At 38.5% G+C, this 18,875-nt stretch overlaps 2 protein-coding genes across 2 annotated transcripts in view; both read right to left on the reverse strand.

Moving 5' to 3' along the window:
• Window positions 1-1,633: 1,633 nt before the first annotated feature.
• Window positions 1,634-18,875, reverse strand: part of LOC115209851 (protein melted) — an 80,382-nt gene continuing 63,140 nt past the window's right edge. Inside the window, exons 16-17 of the transcript XR_004998327.1 lie at window positions 13,872-13,876; window positions 1,634-1,645 (exon numbers count right to left, since the gene is read on the reverse strand). The gene's annotated coding sequence lies outside the window, so the exon portion shown is untranslated. The remainder of the gene's footprint in view (window positions 1,646-13,871; window positions 13,877-18,875) is intronic.
• Window positions 6,780-8,339, reverse strand: LOC115209533. Its single transcript, XM_029777966.2, has 2 exons — window positions 8,082-8,339; window positions 6,780-7,281 (listed from the first exon to the last, which is right to left on the reverse strand). The coding sequence occupies exons 1-2, from the start codon at window positions 8,308-8,310 to the stop codon at window positions 6,836-6,838; spliced, it is 675 nt and encodes a 224-aa protein (XP_029633826.2). The 5' UTR covers window positions 8,311-8,339; the 3' UTR covers window positions 6,780-6,835.

Consider the following 18,875-nt stretch of genomic DNA (forward strand, 5'->3'; position numbering starts at 1 on the left):
TTAGTCTTTTACTTGTTTCAGTCATTTGACTGTGGCCATGCTAACTTTATGTAAGATGTTGAAAGCAATGAGTTTATATGACAAAAAACTTTGTGATACATTATTTTAGATATACGAGGTTGAATTTTTTTTTAGTTGAAGCTGAAAGATTTATCAATCAGCATTGTATTTCATATGAATGATTAGATCGAAGGTTTAGTTGTTTTAATGATTAAAATGGTGTCAGTTGAAGACTGTTTCTCGTTGAAGCATAAGTATAGCATTAAGTGAGTGAGTGTTGGAATGCCTTGGAGAACCTATTTAGACGCTTGACATGCTCAATGTCTGTATCGCCTTAAAATGCAAGATCAACTCTGAACAAACAGGCCTATAATCAAAGACATTTTAGCTACACCTGTCCCGTGTTTTTCCTATGTATAGGGAACGCAGACTACATTATCCAATTTTTTAAATTTCTGATTGCGATTCGAGGCTTGAGGTTTCTTCGTTAGCGTGTTGTGTTGGATTCGATCCTGCCGACGTGAAAAACTACCTACGATAGAATAGCGTCCTATCCAAGGGAACGTTTATTTCAATTTAATTTTACAGATAAGTACCGACCTTACGTATCCACAAGAAATGGATTAGCCGGCTATTCCACCCTTCCTCCTTGTTACCTCTTTGTCCTCAGTTCAGGTACTCAGTTACTTTGGTTTTAAAAAGAAAAGAAACTAAACATTTGTTACTATGGCCGAGTTTCGAAATTTTTAACTTAGCCTATATTTGATATAAGGCGACGAGCTGGCAGAATAGTTAGCGCGTCGGACAAGAATGTTTAGTGGCATATTTTCCGACTCTTTAGGTTCTGAGTTCAAATCTCTGTCGAGATCATCTCTGCCTTTCATGCCTCCGGAGTCAATAAAATAAAGTACCAGTCAAGTACTGGGGTCGATGTAATCGACTTGTCCCCTCTCATCTAAAATTGCTGGCCTCGAACTGCGCTACAAACCAGCGTCTTTGCCCTGAATACAGGAGTAAGTTGTAATTTCAATCATTTATATGGATAAGCTAGATGGAAATCGGGTAACTGGCTTTTTGAGTCCTACGACCCATATTTATATAACATCGATTAGATATTGCGAGATTACAATTCATATTCAAGGCTGCGATGACGCTATAAGGTGTTACTCATGTACTCAACTCTGAGTCCACTGCGTCTTATAGCAGAACAGTTTTAAGCTAATGAATTTCAGAAGATAATCGTTTCTTCCTTTGTCATCACATTTTCTTTTGTGCGTGTATTTTTTTAACTGGCCATTCACTCTTAACGGGATTTAACTATTGTGGCGTAAATTGCAGTTCAACAGACTTCGTTCTGGTAGTGCTATAAAACAATCCATAGTTTGGCCTTGGAGTGAGATAAAGGATCGGTATATCAGACAAATTGCGTGCGATGTTTACGTTCTGAGTTCAGAATCTGTCAAGATCAATTTTCCATTTCAACCTTCCTGTAGTCAATAAAAACAAATAAAAAAGTTCTGGGATCAATTCAATATTTGTGTAGATATGGACAAATCGCGGACCTTGGATTGCATGCAATTCTTTGTGACTTTTGGGGGTGCGGGGGGGGGGGGGGATAAGCATAATATCAGTGTGTTACTAATCACTAAAACTCTGACAATTTTTAGATATCTTTTTACCTTTTACTTGCTTCAGACATTAGACTGCGACCATGCTACAGTACTGCTTTGAAGAATTTTTAGTCGAATGACTTGACCCCAGTACTTATTCTATCGATTTCCTTTACCGAACTGCTAAGTTAAGTCATCAAGCGGTAGTAGGGGACAAACACAGGGATACACACACACACACACACAAATGGGCTTTCAGTTTTTGCCTACCAGATCCACTCATAGGGCTTTGGTCAACCCGAGGCTATAGAAGACACTTGCAGCAGAACAGTTATGGGGTGGGGGATTTACTGAATATGGTCTTCCATCAAATAATTACATATGTAACACAGAAGCAGTGTTTGTTTAAAACAGTAATCTGTGTATCATACTTAAAGCAGTTAAATCATTGGGAGCCGAATGAATTGTGGTATTCGCCTTAAGATCGTATCTCAAACGTACGGTGTTAAAAAAGGGACAAATATATCAATAGCAGATGGAAATTATCCAGCAACAGTGATGGTATTATTCATTTCTTAAATATACAAGTTACAGATTTTATAATATACAGGGTGTCCATAAAGTCTTTTTACAATTTACAAATTTTATTACAAAAGGCAATTGATAAGATATCTTAATCAGACTTGTTTTATTGTACTCAGTGCTTTTCAAAGTTTTTTTTTTTTTTTTGCCGCATTTAATACACTTCTATATGGGTACTATTAGTCGCACGAAGCACATCAAGAGTGTACTCGATTTCTTGCCATGTTCGCTGCCACATAGCCTCGTCAATGGTTGCAATCGCATCTGTTATCTTTTGCTTTAGTTCGGTAATGTCCTGTATCTTTGTTCGATACACGATATCTTTAACATAGCCCCATAAAAAGAAATCCAGAAATGTGAGGTCTGGTGAACTTGGTGCCCACGGAATTGGTTCATCTCTTCCAATACAACGGTCTGGAAATGTTTGATTGAGGAACTCCCGAACATGCAGTCCCCAATGTGGTGGGGGCACCCTTTTGCTGGAAAATGATGGTCGGTTGAAGGTTCTGGAGTTGTGGTGCCACATATTCAATTAAAAGGTCAAGGTAGACATTTGTAGTAACTAATCTCTCGTTGAAGAAAAATGAACCAATAATTCGATTGCACATAATTCCATAGCCGACATTCGTTTTGGGACTATCGTGCTGAACTTCTCTAGTCACTTTAGGTTGTTCTGATCCCCAGATTCTTACATTGTATTTTTTTCAGATTCCCTGAAACATGAAACGTTGCCTCATTACTAAAACAAACTCGCCTGAGGAGACAATTTTCGTCTTGGTTTATCATTTGGCTCGATTGCCTGTAGGAATTGTACTTTATAAGCATACAATCGCAGGTTCTTGTGTAGGACTTTGTGTACTGTTGAACGCGGTAGCTCAAACTGTCTAACAACAGTACGGATGGACTTTGTGGGAGAACGAGAAAAGTCTCTCTTACACGATCAATGTTTTCCTCAGATGTTCTTAGTCGCCCACTCATTCTAACACTGTCCATGTCTCCTTAAATTTCTTGTGCCATGCACGAATTAACGGACGTGATGGTAGATCTCTTCCATACTTTGTTCTGTAGTTTCGGTGAGTCTGCGTATCCGATTTTGTCTCAATAAACCATAATACGCATTGTGCCTTCCCTTGAGGAGTAGCCATTTCTTAGGGGTTCTTTTAAAAAAAACGCCTCTTTGATCTGCAGGATGCCTGAAACACAATGTGATTAAAACTTCGAAAACCAATACTTCGGTATTGCAATCGGGATGCGCAAGTTGTCCCACACATCAAATTTCAAAGTGATCGTAGAACAACGTGAAATGAAGCGTTTCACACAAGAATAGCGTATCGCCCGAGACTCGAAACTACAATTTTACAATCGCAACACCTTAACCACAAGACCGTGTGTGTGTCACACACAGACATACACAACTTCTCACTAACGCCATCTGAGAAAAATACGTTTTGCTGAAGAGGTCTAATAAGACTGAGGTGTCCATTGCGTTCACCAGTTGACTTTAAAATGAGAAGATCCACTCCCACATGCATCATCTATATATTTTGCTAGTATTTCTTTCAATTACTGTCTTCATGACTAATTTCAGTTAATCGAGGTTTTTCGACTAGTTACACATGTTAAAAATCTTCTCCGCATATATTAGTAGTGGTATGACCCTATTTATGACGTGCACTATCTCAATAGAAAAAGGTTATTCGTGCCAACTAGAAAGGATTCCTACATGTGAATGAAGTAAAAGAAATGGATATCAGCTGGGATGCAGCTTTTTTAAAATTTTTAATGCTTAAATAACTGTTTTGCTACATCAATAGCATGATAGAAAATAAACTGTATTAATCACACATGAATTTAGCAGATTGTAAGTGCATGAGTAGTTTTGTCTAAATTGCTTTTCCTCCCTTTGCTACTTTTCAGGTTGTCAATGTATTCAAAAAGAACATTTAATATACGATGCGCTAGGAATCACTTAAAATTTGGTTAGATTATTTCATTAAACGAAAATGAAATTAATTCATTAGTGATGTCGCGAGTCTAAGACTTAGTTAACGAGTTGGTGAATGAAAATATATTTCTTGGGCTCTCCGAAGATGTATGTGAACAACGTCCGCGAACATTTAACAGAAGAATTTATCCTACATAAAGACAAACTGTGGTCTTTTACAGTTAACAACAGCAATAATTACATACTGGGAGAGAAATACTGCTCCGATTTTACAGCAAGCTAACGAAACATGCGGTTTGCCCAATATATCTGAAAACACTTGTGCTATTTATCTGTCAGCGTCATGTTTTAGCCGTCTGGTTGAGCCAACTAGTGGGGGTCATTTGATATAGAAAGAGTAAAGACACGTATCTCTCAACTGCCTCAACATTCTTCCTGGTAAGGGTTTAATGTTTATAAGAGAGCGAGTGGTATACTAGTCAGTCACAGCTTAATACCAATACTCTTTAAGGTGGCGAGTTAGGAGAATTGTAAGCACACCAAACAAAATACCTAACGGCATGTTGTCGGCCTTTACGTTCCGAGTTCACATTCCACTAAGATCGACTTTATTTTTGACCTTTCCGGGATCTATGAAATATGTTGAACACCGAGGTCAATGCATTCAACTAACTTCCCAAAAACTTCAGGCTTTGTGCCTATAATAGAAAGGATGACTGGTGCTTATTTTATTAGCTCTCGAAGAACTTGAAAAGTGGTTGTGACGAAATCAAAATACAAACGGTAAAAGAATCCGTTAAATGTAAACGCTGAACATCTTTTCAAACTGATAACTTGATAAAAAAAATTTTCCACGAATCGACTTCGTTTTGCCCACCCCTGGGCCAGTAAAATAAATACTAGTAACATAATAGAACCGTAGACTCTTGTGATATATGATCTCAGATTTAATACAACTTCAAGCTTTCTAAAATTACGTAAGATTGCTCTATTTTCCTCGGTGTATTATGGTGAAACTGTCTCACTCAAATACATCCAGTGCATAAGCACCTGCCGATATAAAGATTTAAATAAACATTAACTAGTTTCGTCTGTATACCAATACACAAGTAGTCGGTGCCAAATAAAAAGTAAATAAATAAACTCCGGTTGTGAAATGACTGACCAAGATGCCACTCTGGCAAAGCTTAAAGATTTAGTTATTTGAGAAATTATGGTACAAATCCCTGTAAGGTCTTAGTATTAAGCCTAAGAATAAATAATCCTGTAGGATCAGGCAGAGAAATAGAACTGCTAATAATATTCGATGCTAAAAAAGGAAAAGCAATTAGACAATTAGATAACTGAGATGATTTCACTTCATTGCCATAGAAACAGAAAACGCTGACGCCCAGGTTATCTTTTGAAAGCACCAAATGAGGAAAGAATAGTTTTGGTTTGAAGTAGGGTACCAACCAGTGATTGGCTGGAACCGGTAGCTGTCTGCTACTAACGATGGAAATGCAACTGACTTGCTCACAGACGTTATTACCAGGTGAGCTACTGTATACAAGTAACGGTAGCCTGACAGATCTTTTTCGTTCAGAAGATGACAATTGTATGCGTGAGAGACTCGGTTAAACAGCAAGTTGGATGAAGAACGATATCTTACGAAAGACATTTCTAACAATCCCGTACCCTTAAAACGTGTCACTAAACGGGAATACTGTATAAAATAAGTAACAGTAACTTTAGTAATGGAAAATTATCGGCTTAAATTAGTTTGTCCTTCCCCACTCGATAACTAAAATATATCAAGATGACGACTACATTTTAAGTTAAGGAAATATCATTTCAGTACCAGATTCCTACTATGTATACACATCAGCAGCTATTAAATTCCACATGTATAAAGATTAAATCATTTGCATACATCGCCATCCATAAACTAGCGAGGCTACCAAGTTGTTATTCGTGGGTGTAAACAAACTTAGATTAAGAAATGGTGAATACTCCACCACTACCACCTCAAAATTAAACTCTATTAAAATGAGAAGGCAGTAAAAATACACTCCACCCATAACTTTAGGAGGAGGGTGGGCGGCTGCCTGCCTTAAAACTAATAGAACACCTGTCACTAATAACTTGCATTCCGTCATTCTTAGATCCTACTTACCTACCACGTTTGGCGTTTGCAACAAATAAATCTCACTGCTGTCGTTTACCTGAAAATCTGTTTATCTACCTCCTAAACCATTAGAGTAATTGAATGCTATATACTCTCAGTTGAATTCCAACATCTTATAAAATAAGTGTTCACAGTTTTGCGTTTTAACAAGAAAACATCGGTTATAAAATGTTTAAGTTTCAACTAGTTATTTTTAGGAACTATTTTCTTTGACTATGTTTCAATGGTAAATCTTACAAACCAAATACGATTTACATATTAAGAGTTCTGAAGAAGAAGAAGAAGAAAAGTAAATCTTCGCACATTCTGTAGTATTTTTATTTACAGCCAGTATGTTCCATATAATATCAAAAGCATAATTAAAATATTAAAAGTATAAATCTTAACGAACAATTATTTTTGAAACCCTTAACAAGGAATGCACACTAATTTTTAAAACATCCCCTTTATTTGTAGGAATAACTGAGGTGGGGTAGAAAACAATTTAAATATCAAAATCTAAAGCGTCCAAAAATATTTTCTCGATTGTGGTTAAAATTGAGAGTAGGTACAACTCTTTTGTTTTAGCAAATCATCTAATTCTTCTTGAAGTTGATTTTTATAGAATTCTAGTTTACTTATTTCGTTGCTTATCGACCTTAAAGTTAATGGCAACTTATTGAACTCTGTCAACCGACATTCAAGAGAATTAGTGTTCTTCACAATTTTGTCTTTAGCTTTCACACTATCCAAAATAGCCCCATGGACAAGTGTTGTGTCAATGCCAGTAGATTTGGCTTTTTCCTTTAATGAAGTGAATTTCTGAAAACCATTTTCCAATCCTACAACTGGCTCCTGACAAAAACTGATGGTCCTAGATAATGTAGAATGGGTCAGGCCGTAGTGGATCTTCATACTCGAGTGGTTGTCAATACTGGGTTTTAATTTGAATTTCTGTTCGGAGACCACCTGCATTTCGTTTTTAAGATTTATCAAAGCTGCGAAGCAAATACAAAATTAATTTTTAAAGAAAATTATATATACATAAATATATTTTTTTTAATACAAAAACCAATAGAATAAAGTCTGAAATGAATGTCAAGATAAAAAGCAAAAAAAAAAAAAAGCCAAACCAACAAGCCATTCACATCCGTAATCAGCCGTTTAGCTTTTAAAAATGATAGATTTAAGCTAAATTCAGATATGCAATCATGTTAAAGGAATAAGAAAAATTAATGTGTATTAAAAGGAAGACTAGTTTTCTTTGCATTGTGTGGGATAAAGGATGTCCACACGCTCACCAAGCCGTCTAGTTTATTGAAATCACTTCAAACGGAGATTTAAAAAAAATATCGCTGTCTTAGCTTTCCTGGTGTGCAGCTCTTGCTTCTCAACGGTACTAGATATAATATGAAATAGGTTTAATGATACAAACAGGTAAACAGAACTCAAAAACACATGTACATATTTATTAAGTTAGTTGGCAGAAGTTACAAAATGACTCAAAGGCCGAACATTTTGTACTTCGGTACTTATATGTTAAGTTCCAATTCACGACCCCACCCCGAGCGCCTTTGCAACTTCTGCGGATCAAGTTAAAAGTATAGTATAAAATATTAATTCTAACAGTGTAAAGCCACAAATTCGAATCTATTATATGCTAATTTAATTCACTAGAACTTAAAGACATAACTAAAAGGTTTGATGCTGCTTATCCACTGTTCACGATGGAATGTTAATTTACAAATCGATAAGAGATAAATATGAAAATTATCGTTCAAAAATTAGACATACTTACCCATCATATAACTAGTTTCTGATAAACTGTTAAGGTTTAGTAGACGAGCAAGTTCGCATAATATTTCCAGATATTTCTTAGAACATTTGGAATTGTTACCCACTTCCAGTTCCATAAAGTTTAGCACTCGAGACAAGTTTCTATTTTCAGATTTGTATTCTAAGGCTTTCTGATTTAAATCACTGACTCGGAGTTCGCTAGTTTTATCCTTGATGTAATTAATATTCATTAACGATCGAAGAATGAACAATGAACGTTCGTTATACTCAAACTTGAAATCATCTAAACCGAGAGTTTTCTTCAACCAATCAGTAATCTAAAAAAGAAAAGAAAAAAAATGGTTTCAGATTTCGGCACAAGGGCCACGATTTCCGTTGGTGGGGGCGGAGTCGATTGTATCAACCCCAGTATTCAGCTGGTACTTATTTTATCAATCCTGAAAGGATGAAAAGCAAATTCGACCTTGGCGGAATTTTAACTTAGAACGTAAAAAAGAACGAAATGCTGTAATGCATTTTGTCCAGTGCGGTAACGATTCTACCATCTAGTCGCCGTAATAATTCTAATTTTGGCACTAAGTCAGTAATTTTAAAGGTAGGGGAAGTCGACTACATTGACCACAGCACTTCACTAGTGCTTTATTTTATCGACCCTGAAAGGATGAAAGGCAAAACTAATCTCGGCGGAATTTGAACAACTCGGAATATAAAGACGTAAGAAAGGCTGCTGAGGATTTGTCCCTCGCGGTAATAATTCTACCAGTTTCACCGCCTTAATATAATTTCAAAACGTTGATAAAAATAAAAGGATTTACAATAAAAACATACAAACGACTTCATTGATCCGGAGAGGATACTAATACACCTATACAGTCTCTCTGTGACTGAACCAACTTCAGGAATCTATAACCATTTCGATTAAAAGTAGCCGTGTAAGCTGTCTGAAGTTTCGGACTTTATCACAAAGTAACACATTTAAAGATTATGAAAAGAAAAGAGATACCCAGAGTCGCAACTTTGCATAAATGAATGGTTAGATAAGTACGAAAATGTTACGTGAAGAGGACCAAAATATTTTAATCCAGATTTTAATTAAGATTTATGGTGAAGATCAAATAATCATTAGCTTAATGATCAATGGTAGTCAGGAAAAGCAAAGGAGAGAATTTGAGGAACGAGTGTTTCTCGCCACTACGGATGTGATTTTAAGATTTTTTGGTTCACTTAAACAGCAGACATTATCAATCGACCTTTCATTGGAGAACAGTGAACATCATCAATTGAGGTTTCAAAAATTTTATATGGATATGACTATCACCAAAGGAAGGTAAATACTTTACGGTACTTTGCAATAATGCTGCCGCTTCATGCTCTTGCTTGATGAGGCTGGGGTCATCCCAGGTTAGTGGTCCCTGAGACATCATCATGCGTAGAGCCGACAAGGTCTACCAGCGTTCTCCATCGCTGGCGGTCCCGTACCAAGCCCTTTGCATCCTCCAAGGCGATGTCGTGCTTCTGGAGATCTTCCCCAATCACGTCCGGCAATATGATCCTGGGCCTGCCACGAGGCTTCTTCCAGCCCGTAGTTGCGTCGAATGAGAGTAGAGCCTTGGTAAGATGAGCTAGCGGGGGACGGAAGACGTAAATTTTGTGTGAGATCAACAATTGTTACGGTTTTTGTACTTATTTAAAGTGAGAATGACAGTAAAAATTACCCTTAAGAAAAAGAGATAATTTAGGTTGAGAGTGTCACTTAAGGGTTAGTAAAAGTTAGCCATTATTCTAAACTACAGAAGTAAACCAGTATTATATTCTCTCAGTTGCAACAGATCCCTTTTTAAAAAAAAGGGATATATATATATATATATATATATATATATATACACACCTTAGGCTGTACAAACAGTTGTTTATTAATTGCAAAACATTCATGATTTGATGCTAATTCTAGGTTCCGTTTAGATAAAACTTTTCAAGTAAAGAAGAGAGTAGTTCAATTTTGCTTACGTGTGGATCCAATTTTATAGAAACTCTTGGTGTTGCCATGACTGGATGCTGAATCAGGGTTCTAAAGGTATTAAACTTCAATTCCGTTGAGACCCGAAACGTTTAATGCAGAAAAAGCCTCAAGAAGGACGTTAAATATTGATGATATGATTCTTTATTACCCACTAGGGGCGACACAGAGGGGGACACCACAAGACATGGGGACATAGAACATTATAATTAAAAATTTATGAAAAATGATAATATGAAAGCGATGCTAAAGGCCCCATCCGTTAGCATCACTTACCTGTCCTTTGGTTTTCACCGTCACTTGAATGTTCTTTCCCAATACGAATAAATTCCATATCCATTCTTACTCCGAAATACTCATCCATATTTTCCACGAATTCATCGCTCATTCTTATATCTTTCGCCTCCCAATTCTCCCTTCCACACCTCACCATAAACTCATCTATGTTCTTCTTTTCAATCACAGCATACCTAGTCTCACCAACTTCATACCATTTATACTCTTCCATTAGCCTTTTAACTTCATTCTGTTCAGTCATCGTACAAATGTACGGCCTAGGTTCGATTTCAATCTCTCGTCTGTCTGTATTATATTTTTTCTTTTTTTGTTTTCTTGTTGGGGGGAGCGGGTGTCTGCAGGGATAGGGTGGGACTCAGAGGGTGTGGGTGGTTTTGGGGTGGATTGGTGTTCCATGTTATTTTCTTTTCCTCGTATTCTTCTCTTCCTCTTCTTTCCAGCTTCCTTCCATTTCTGTGTATTCTCTTCCTCTTCTACTGTCTCCTTCTCTGGTTTCTGCTTCTCTCTGTGTGGTTCGGAATCCATTTCTTTCCCTGGGGGAGGGCAGAAGGCTCTTATGTGACCCCTCAGGCCACACTTCTAACAACGTGGAGCTCTGCCCTCCACCCACACTCTCATGACCACGTCTCCCAATCTGATGCTTTCCGCCAGGTCCACCAGTACCTCGTTCTCTGCCTGTACGTTCAGCTCCACTGTTACGCCTCTCCAGCCCTCGGTCTTAACCGAGGCATGGAGAATATCCACTTCCTCCTCGTGGCCGCTGATCACAGCCGCCACAATCCACTCTGCCTCCACGTTTGGTGATTCTTTATTACCCACTAGGGGCGACACAGAGGGGGACACCAAAAGACATGGGGACATAGAACATTATAATTAAAATTTATGAAAAATGAATTGTTAAGTGAAAGAAAATGATATTATGAAAGCGATACTAACGGCCCCGTCCGTTAGCATCACTTACCTGTCCTTTGTTTTTCATAGTCACTTGAATGTTCTTTGCCAATACGATTAAATTCCATATCCATTCTTACTCCGAAATACTCATCCATATTTTCCACGAATTCATCGCTCATTCTTATATCTTTCACCTCCCAATTCTCCCTTTCACACCTCACCATAAACTCATCAAAGTTCTTCTTTTCAATCACAGCATACCTAGTCTCACCAACTTCATACCATTTATACTCTTCCATTAGACTTTTAACTTCTTTCTGTTCAGTCATAGTACAAATGTACGGCCTGATATCGATTTCAATCTCTTGTGTGTGTGTATTCTTTTTTTTCTTTTGTTTTCTTGTTGGGGGGGAGCGGGTGGGTTCAATGTCTGCATGGATAGGGTGGGACTCAGAGGGCGTGGGTGGTTTTGGGGTGGATTGGAGTTCCATATTATTTTCTTTTCCACGTATTCTTCTCTTCCTCTTATTCCAGCTTCCTTCCATTTCTGTGTATTCTCTTCTTCTGTTCCTTCTCCTCTGGTTTCTGCTTCTCTCTCTCTGGTTCGGAATCCATTTCTTTCCCTGGGGAGGGCAGAAGGCTCTTATGTGACCCCTCAGGCCACACTTGTAACAACGTGGAGCCCTGCCCTCCACCCACACTCTCATAATCACGTTTCCTAGTCTGATGCTTTCCGTCAGGTCCACCAGTACCTCGGTCTCTGCCTGTACGTTCAGCTCCACTGTTACGCCTCTCCAGCCCTCGGACTTAACCGAGGCATGGAGAATATCTACTTCGTCCTCGTGGCCGCTGATCACAGCCGCCACAATCCATTCTGCTTCCACGTTTGGTGGCACTCCCTCCACCCTTATTCGTGTAATCCTCCTGTTTAAATACGTAGGTAACAGTGTTACCTTTTCTGACTTCACCGCCTTCGCCGCCATCTTCCTCGCTGCAGACTCAGTTTTGAAATGCACAACTACGGTACCGTACTTGGATCCTCGAGTCAGAAAATTTATTTCCTCCTCAGTTCTTCGCAGGGCTTCCTCTATCCATTCCATGGTTACAACTTCTACCCTCTTCCTTTCGTTTGCGAACACCCTGTAAATAATGGTCCTCTTATCATACCATTCTTTTCTCCTGGGTGTCGGTGATAGTTCCACCTCACCGCTTTCCTTTTTCATGTATTTCTGGTAACTTGGCAACTTGGCCATGTCGACCCCTTTCTCTTCCGCCTTCTTGGTTACACCGGCATAGGTATAACTCAGCTTCTCTTCCAAATTCCTCGCTGCCATTTCTAGCTCCTTCTCAGACGTAGGCGAGTCTGATAAAGACTCGAAAACTCCAGCCTTTTCTTCCATCAGCTTCATTGCAATTGCCTGTTCCAGTTCCTCATCTGTCGTGGACAAGTCTGTTAGAGACTCATAGTCCATTTCCCTCTGTCTGACAGACCGAAAACGGCCGCCAAAACAGAAAAAAGTTTAACGCGCTGAACGAGCGAAACGCGAAACCGCGTCAACGCCGTTCAGAATTTCCACAACAACAACAACGCTTTTTGTTCTTTTTTTTCCGAATTTCAGGAGCCTTATTTTGTCCTTATTATATTTCAAATGACGCAAGCAGGATAATTTAGAATAAACCGAGTTAACCTTATAATTTTTTTTTTTTTTCAAGTAACAAGAATTAATGGTTTGGACAGTTCTATTTTTAGCTGGGGTGGGATTACCGAGTTAAATTGTTTTCTGGTTACCATTCCAGCTCTCTACGATTCTAGTTCAAATCCGCTAAGGTCAGCTTTGCTTTTATCCTTTCGGAGTCGCTAAATAAAGCATTGGTCCTGTGCTCGGGGAGTTGAAAGTGTAAAGCAAAAGTGTTGTAAAATAAAGCAAAGCTCTTGGCCTCTTGAGTTCTTGACTTCATTTTAATCTCTAATTTTCATTTTAAGTAGTTAATGTTCTTGAAAGAGCAGCGACGTCATACAATTTCATCAGTGCCGTCTTAATCATGAGCACATTGGACTGTGTGGAGACACATTGCCTAGTGGTTAGAGTAGCGGACTCGCGGTCGAGGGATCACAGGTTCGAATCTCAGACCGGGCGGTGTGTGTGTTTATAAGCGAAACACCTAAGCTCCACGCGGCTCCGGCAGAAGGTAATGGCGAACTTCTGCTGACTCTTTCGTCATAACTTTCTCTCACTCTTTCCTCCTGCATCTAGCAGCTCACCTGCGACGGACCGGCGTCCCATCCAGGTGAGGAACCTATACGCCAAGGAAACCGGGAAACTGGCCCTTATGAGCCAGGCGTGGCTCGAGGAGGAACAAACAACATTGGACTGTGACTCGAGCACCCCCACCAGTCTAGCGAACCCAATGCTAATCTATGTATGATGTGGTTATGTATGATAAGCTCCAGCACATTGATCTGCTCGGCGGCGGGGAGTCCCATAACGCTATTAAAATGGCTCTGAATCTCATTTATCTTTCCTTATACATCCTAATTAAATGAGAAGGAATAAACATGTTAAAAGAGTTAAAGAATGTCACAAATACTCCCATTTAATTAGTGAATGGAAGAAGAATATGGACAAAAGTTGTACTTAATTATTAGCTAAGAGGACTGTCAATCTGTCTGCTTAAAGTAAGGCGGCAGAATCGTTAGCACGCTGCGCAAAATAGTTGGCGGCATTTCGTCCGTATTTACGTTCCAAGTTCAAATTCCGCTGAGGTTGACTTTGCCCCTTTCGGGGTCGATGAAATAAGTACCAGTCGAGCACTGGGATCGATGAAATCGATTTAACCCATCCCCCAAACTTGCTGGTTTTGTGCCAAAGTTTGAAACCAATATGTAGGTTTTAAATAATTTTCTCTGGTTGAATAATTCCAGCAGTAAACTGAGAAACAAAAAGCATCCAATGTCTGAATTACGGTAAATATAAATGTGCTATTTATCTATTTATTTATTTTAATAAAAATATGTTCATATTTTGTGTTGATTTAAATTCTACCCATGTCATTTTAAGATGCAAGGACAGAAGAAAAAATAAAGCTGGGTGGTAAGAAGCTTACTTCCCAACCACATGGTTCTGGGCTCAGTCCCACTGAGTGGAACCTTGAAAAAAATGTCTTCTACTAAAACCTCGGACCGACCAAAGCCTTGTAGACGGAAACTGAAAGTAGCCTGTCGTATATGTGTGTGTGTGTGTCCACCATCGCTTGACAACCGATGCTGGTGTGTTTACGTCCCCATAACTTATCGATTCGGTAAAAGAGACCGATAGAATAAGTACCGGGCTTACAAAGAGTAAGTCCTAGGGTCCATTTATTCGACTAAAGGCGGTACTCTAGCATGGCCGCAGTTAAATGACTAAAACAAGTAAAAGAATAAGAGAAAGAATCTACTTATTTTGCATTCAACTTTGGCTATGCTCAACGCTCTTAGCTGCCATTCGAACCACCGACCAAATGATATCGCCTTTAAAATTTATTTGAAGATAAATAATTTAACTCTTGGTAGTCCAAATCATTTTTAATAAGTTTGTCCTAAAGGTCTAAGTTTGCTTTCAGACTTTTAATTAGTCCTTTTTCCATACCTTATGAATAATATAAAGCTTTCATGGGACTTAAGTTCCTGCTGATGGTTGAAAAAGAAGAAAGAGTGTGTATCATATACGACGCACAGAAGCCAGGAAGGCAAATGAAACTCAAGATAGGCAAAGGGTTAAGATCTTCACAATTTTTGGAACTTCTCTTCAATTACTATCATACATTTATTAATAATATACGTGTTTTCAAAGTGCAGTGTACAGATCATATTACATCTTCCTCAATTGGAATACTACTTGTATCTGCGGTTATGGAAATTTGAGATTTTCGAATTAGTTAACGTCACCTTGTATGTATTTGTTAAAACTAAGATCTCATTGATCTACATAGCATTTCCATTCAACAGTTTTTGTATTTTCTAATATATTAAATATGTATTAAAACCTCTCTCTCAGTTGGATGTTCGTATTTCATTTGAAAATAATCGACATTTCATGTTGCCTGGAATGACATTCAACAATTTGAACTACATTATTTTTCATATTGTATCAGTATAAATTTCTCACGTAGGTAGATTTGGTGGAGGGGAGAACAGACGATTTAATTAACCTTAGAACATGACTAGTGATTTATTTTATCAACCCTATAAGGTGGGAAACAGTGTTGATCTTGACAATTTTTTATTCAGAAGGTAATGCCAATTCTAATACTGATTTCAAGCATTGACACAAAGCTACACACTTTTGAGTTGGGAGATAGTATGGTCGATTAGCTTGTACTTGACTAGTACTTTATTTGTCTTCGAAAAGATGAAAGGCAAAGTTAACTTCAGTGAAATCTGAACCCAGAGCATAAATGTTTGTAACTAAATATCCTTTCTGCATTAGGCACAAGGCCTAAAATATTTTAGGAGAGAGGGCTAGTGAAGTGCATCGGCCCCCACCGCCACCAAACCCCAGTGCTCAATTGATACTCATTTCATCAGTCCCGAAATGATAAAAGGCAAAGTCGGCCTCGACGGAATTTGAGCTCAAAACGTAGAGACGGTCGAAATGCCGCTAAGGTCTGTAACTAAGTATCGAAAGGCACTTTGTCCGACGATGCTCTAACGATTCTGCCAATGTAACAGAGTAGAACGGGTTGTGCAGTGAATTATTGAAATAGCAGACTTGATTATTTCCTTCTACGTTCTAATTTTAAACTCCAGGCCTGTTTACTTTGCCTTTCAATGTGATATGGTTCAACGAGGGAGCCTTACAAGCCAACGGGAGATCTTTTTCGTGGACTTACGAATTGCTAAAAATAAAAGCCAAATCTCCTTCAAATCACACCCTGCTGCCATAAAGAAAGGGTGTAAAATAATGTAGTTCTATATACTCCTAAGAAAACAACTGTACTTTTATACCTGAAATGCCTTTGATCATAGTTCTACTCAAAGATGACCTCGGGTTAAACAACAACATGTCTCAAGGTTTGTTGACTAAACCCCTTTCCTATAAATATGCGGCCATGTACTGAAGTTAATATTAACTGTTAAAGCGACGAGTTGGCAGAATGTTTGGTGTCATTTCGTCTGTCTTTGTTCTGAGTTCAAATTCTGCTGGGGTCGGTTTTCCTTTCATCTTTTCGGAGTCGATAAAATAAGTACCAGAGGATAACTGGGATCGATGTAATTGACTTACTTCCGCTCCCGAATTTACTAGCCTTGTGCCAAAATCTGAAATCAATATTAATACAACTGAAACTAAGAAACAATACAAGCGTAGCTGGTGGGGTGTGACGAGGGATGAGGTCCACTCCGGGCAATGATTTTATGGGGAACGGCCCTTTGGGGTTTACTGCATCACCTTGTATAGGCTAGAGGGAGGGGGAGCTAGTGGGGGAGGGGACGGAAAACTCAAGGGTAGCCCTGAGCAGCACATTCTCAAGCTAAGTCGCTGAGAACCAATCAAGAAATGGAATCGGTTTAACCTTTCTTCAAAAATGTTTGGCTTTGTGTCATTGCTGAAAATAAATAGTAACACAATCAAAAAGGACAAGTTTCGCTCCTTTCCAAATTCAATTCTCACTTGTATTTTTACAATAATTTTACCATTCAAATGGGCACATGAATAGGTATCGGTTACAAAGTCCACTTCGCAACAACATGGTTCCAGATTCAATCCAATCGTCGGGAATTAAATTACAGGTGCAGGTGTGGTTGAAGGGTAAGAAGCTCACTTTGGTATCATATGGTTTCAGGTTCAGTCCCATTATGCAGCACCTAGGACAAGTGTCTTTATACTATAGCCCCAGACCAACCAATGAATTTGGTAAATGGAAACTGTGTGGAAATTTTTGTGTGTGTGTCTTCATGTTCATCTTTCCACCACTTAACAACCAGTGTTGGTTTGTTTACATTTTCGTAACTTAGAAGTTCGGCAAAAGGAACCAATAGAAAAAGTATCAGATTCTAAAAAATAAATACCGAGTTTGTTTCCAGTTGGTGCTCCAGCATGACAGTAGTCAAATGACTGAAACAAGTAAAAGATAAAAGAGGATCACTGAGAGTATTAGATACAAGTATGGCTACATGGTTAAGACATTCACCTCACAAATAACTGGTTTCAGATTTCATCCCACTGCATGACATTTTGGGTAAGTGTCTAAAACCTTGTGATGGAAATTTGCTAGACTGAAACTAGAAGCTCATTGTATCACCCTCATCATTTTCACTTCCACTTTTCCATGCTTGCATGCATCAGACACAATTCATTGAGACAGGTTTTCTATAGCAGGACACTCTTTCTGTTGCCAGCCCTCACTTGTTTTCAAGCAAGGTAATATTTTCCCATAAGCAGACATGTTTTCACAAACAATTTAGAAGAATTATTAGAACTGATAGAATAATATTTTCAGGCTGCCAACCTCATCCTTTCATTTCTCTTTTGTTCGAAAACTCATTTCCAAATGTCTGTCTCCACTCACTATAAAGTGCCATATACAACTTGTTTATAGTATATTCCAATAAGAAGTTGGATTATTGCATGAAATTTTGAAGTACATATACATAATGCCTAATGAGTAGAATTTGGTAGAGAGGGAACCATGTGGGATCCAATCAAAGGGACATTTCCTGTTCTTGGGTGATAAAGTTTATAGCATCTTCATTAAGGCAAAGTACTTCTATCATTCTATACTATTTTCCTCTTCTCAGGTGCTGTACAGATACCCACACACCCTTCAAGCATTTCTTTGCTTGTGCTGGTTTTTTCAGCCCTTCTACTTTCCCTATTAATGTATTTATAGGTGAGAGCTCTCTCTCTCTCTCTCTCTCTTTCTCCTTGGAAAAACACTTTTAGGTCCAGCCTGGCTAAGCAAAACTGGTACCTCATATTAAACTGTGTTGTCTTCCAATGCCAAACCAACATTACAGTACTAAACGACAGGCCTGATCTTGAGGCTGTTGTAACTGATTGTTTGATGTTGCTGTTGTGATTATGTTTGTTTTTATTGTTGTTGCTGTTTACAATGTTGTTACAGTTGTTGTTCTCATCTTTGCCATTACTCAAATTAGCACCACCACTATGCTTTTAACTAGATCCATTCAGTTGCAAGTGTTTGGGCCAGACCTGTTTCAGGCTAACTTCCTCTTAACAGTCTTCGGGCCTGTTGCCCTTTCTCCTTTCACACTCTTATGATCTTACCTACCCATTCACCCTATCCAATCTCTGATGTTCTCCTTCTTGTAACTTGAGGGTATATTTTGACACCTCTGCACTATCTTCTCTCCTTTTCCAACTAGGGTAGCCACGTATCTCCTCCACTGCAAGACACTTATCTCTATCCCTCTCATAACCTAGCATAAAGTCACCTCTTCAATACAACACAACATCAGTCGATGGGTCTTGTTTTGCAAGTTACTTGGTGACCTCATTTGTGCCAGTACTGTATAAAAAAGCACCAAGTACACTCTGTGAAATGGTTGGCATCCAGCCACAGAAATCATACAAAAGAAGACACTGG

Source organism: Octopus sinensis, linkage group LG3 (assembly GCF_006345805.1).
Source record: "Octopus sinensis linkage group LG3, ASM634580v1, whole genome shotgun sequence".
NCBI classification, from domain to species: domain Eukaryota; kingdom Metazoa; phylum Mollusca; class Cephalopoda; order Octopoda; family Octopodidae; genus Octopus; species Octopus sinensis.

What these genes read in the sequence shown, in the direction of transcription:
- LOC115209533 (XM_029777966.2), bottom strand. Translation starts at nt 8,310, where the DNA reads ATGAATATTAATTACATCAAGGATAAAACTAGCGAACTCCGAGTCAGT. An exon ending in AGAAACTAGTTATATGATGG is followed by an intron (nt 7,282 to 8,081) that starts GTAAGTATGTCT and finishes TTTGCTTCGCAG; the next exon opens with CTTTGATAAATCTTAAAAAC.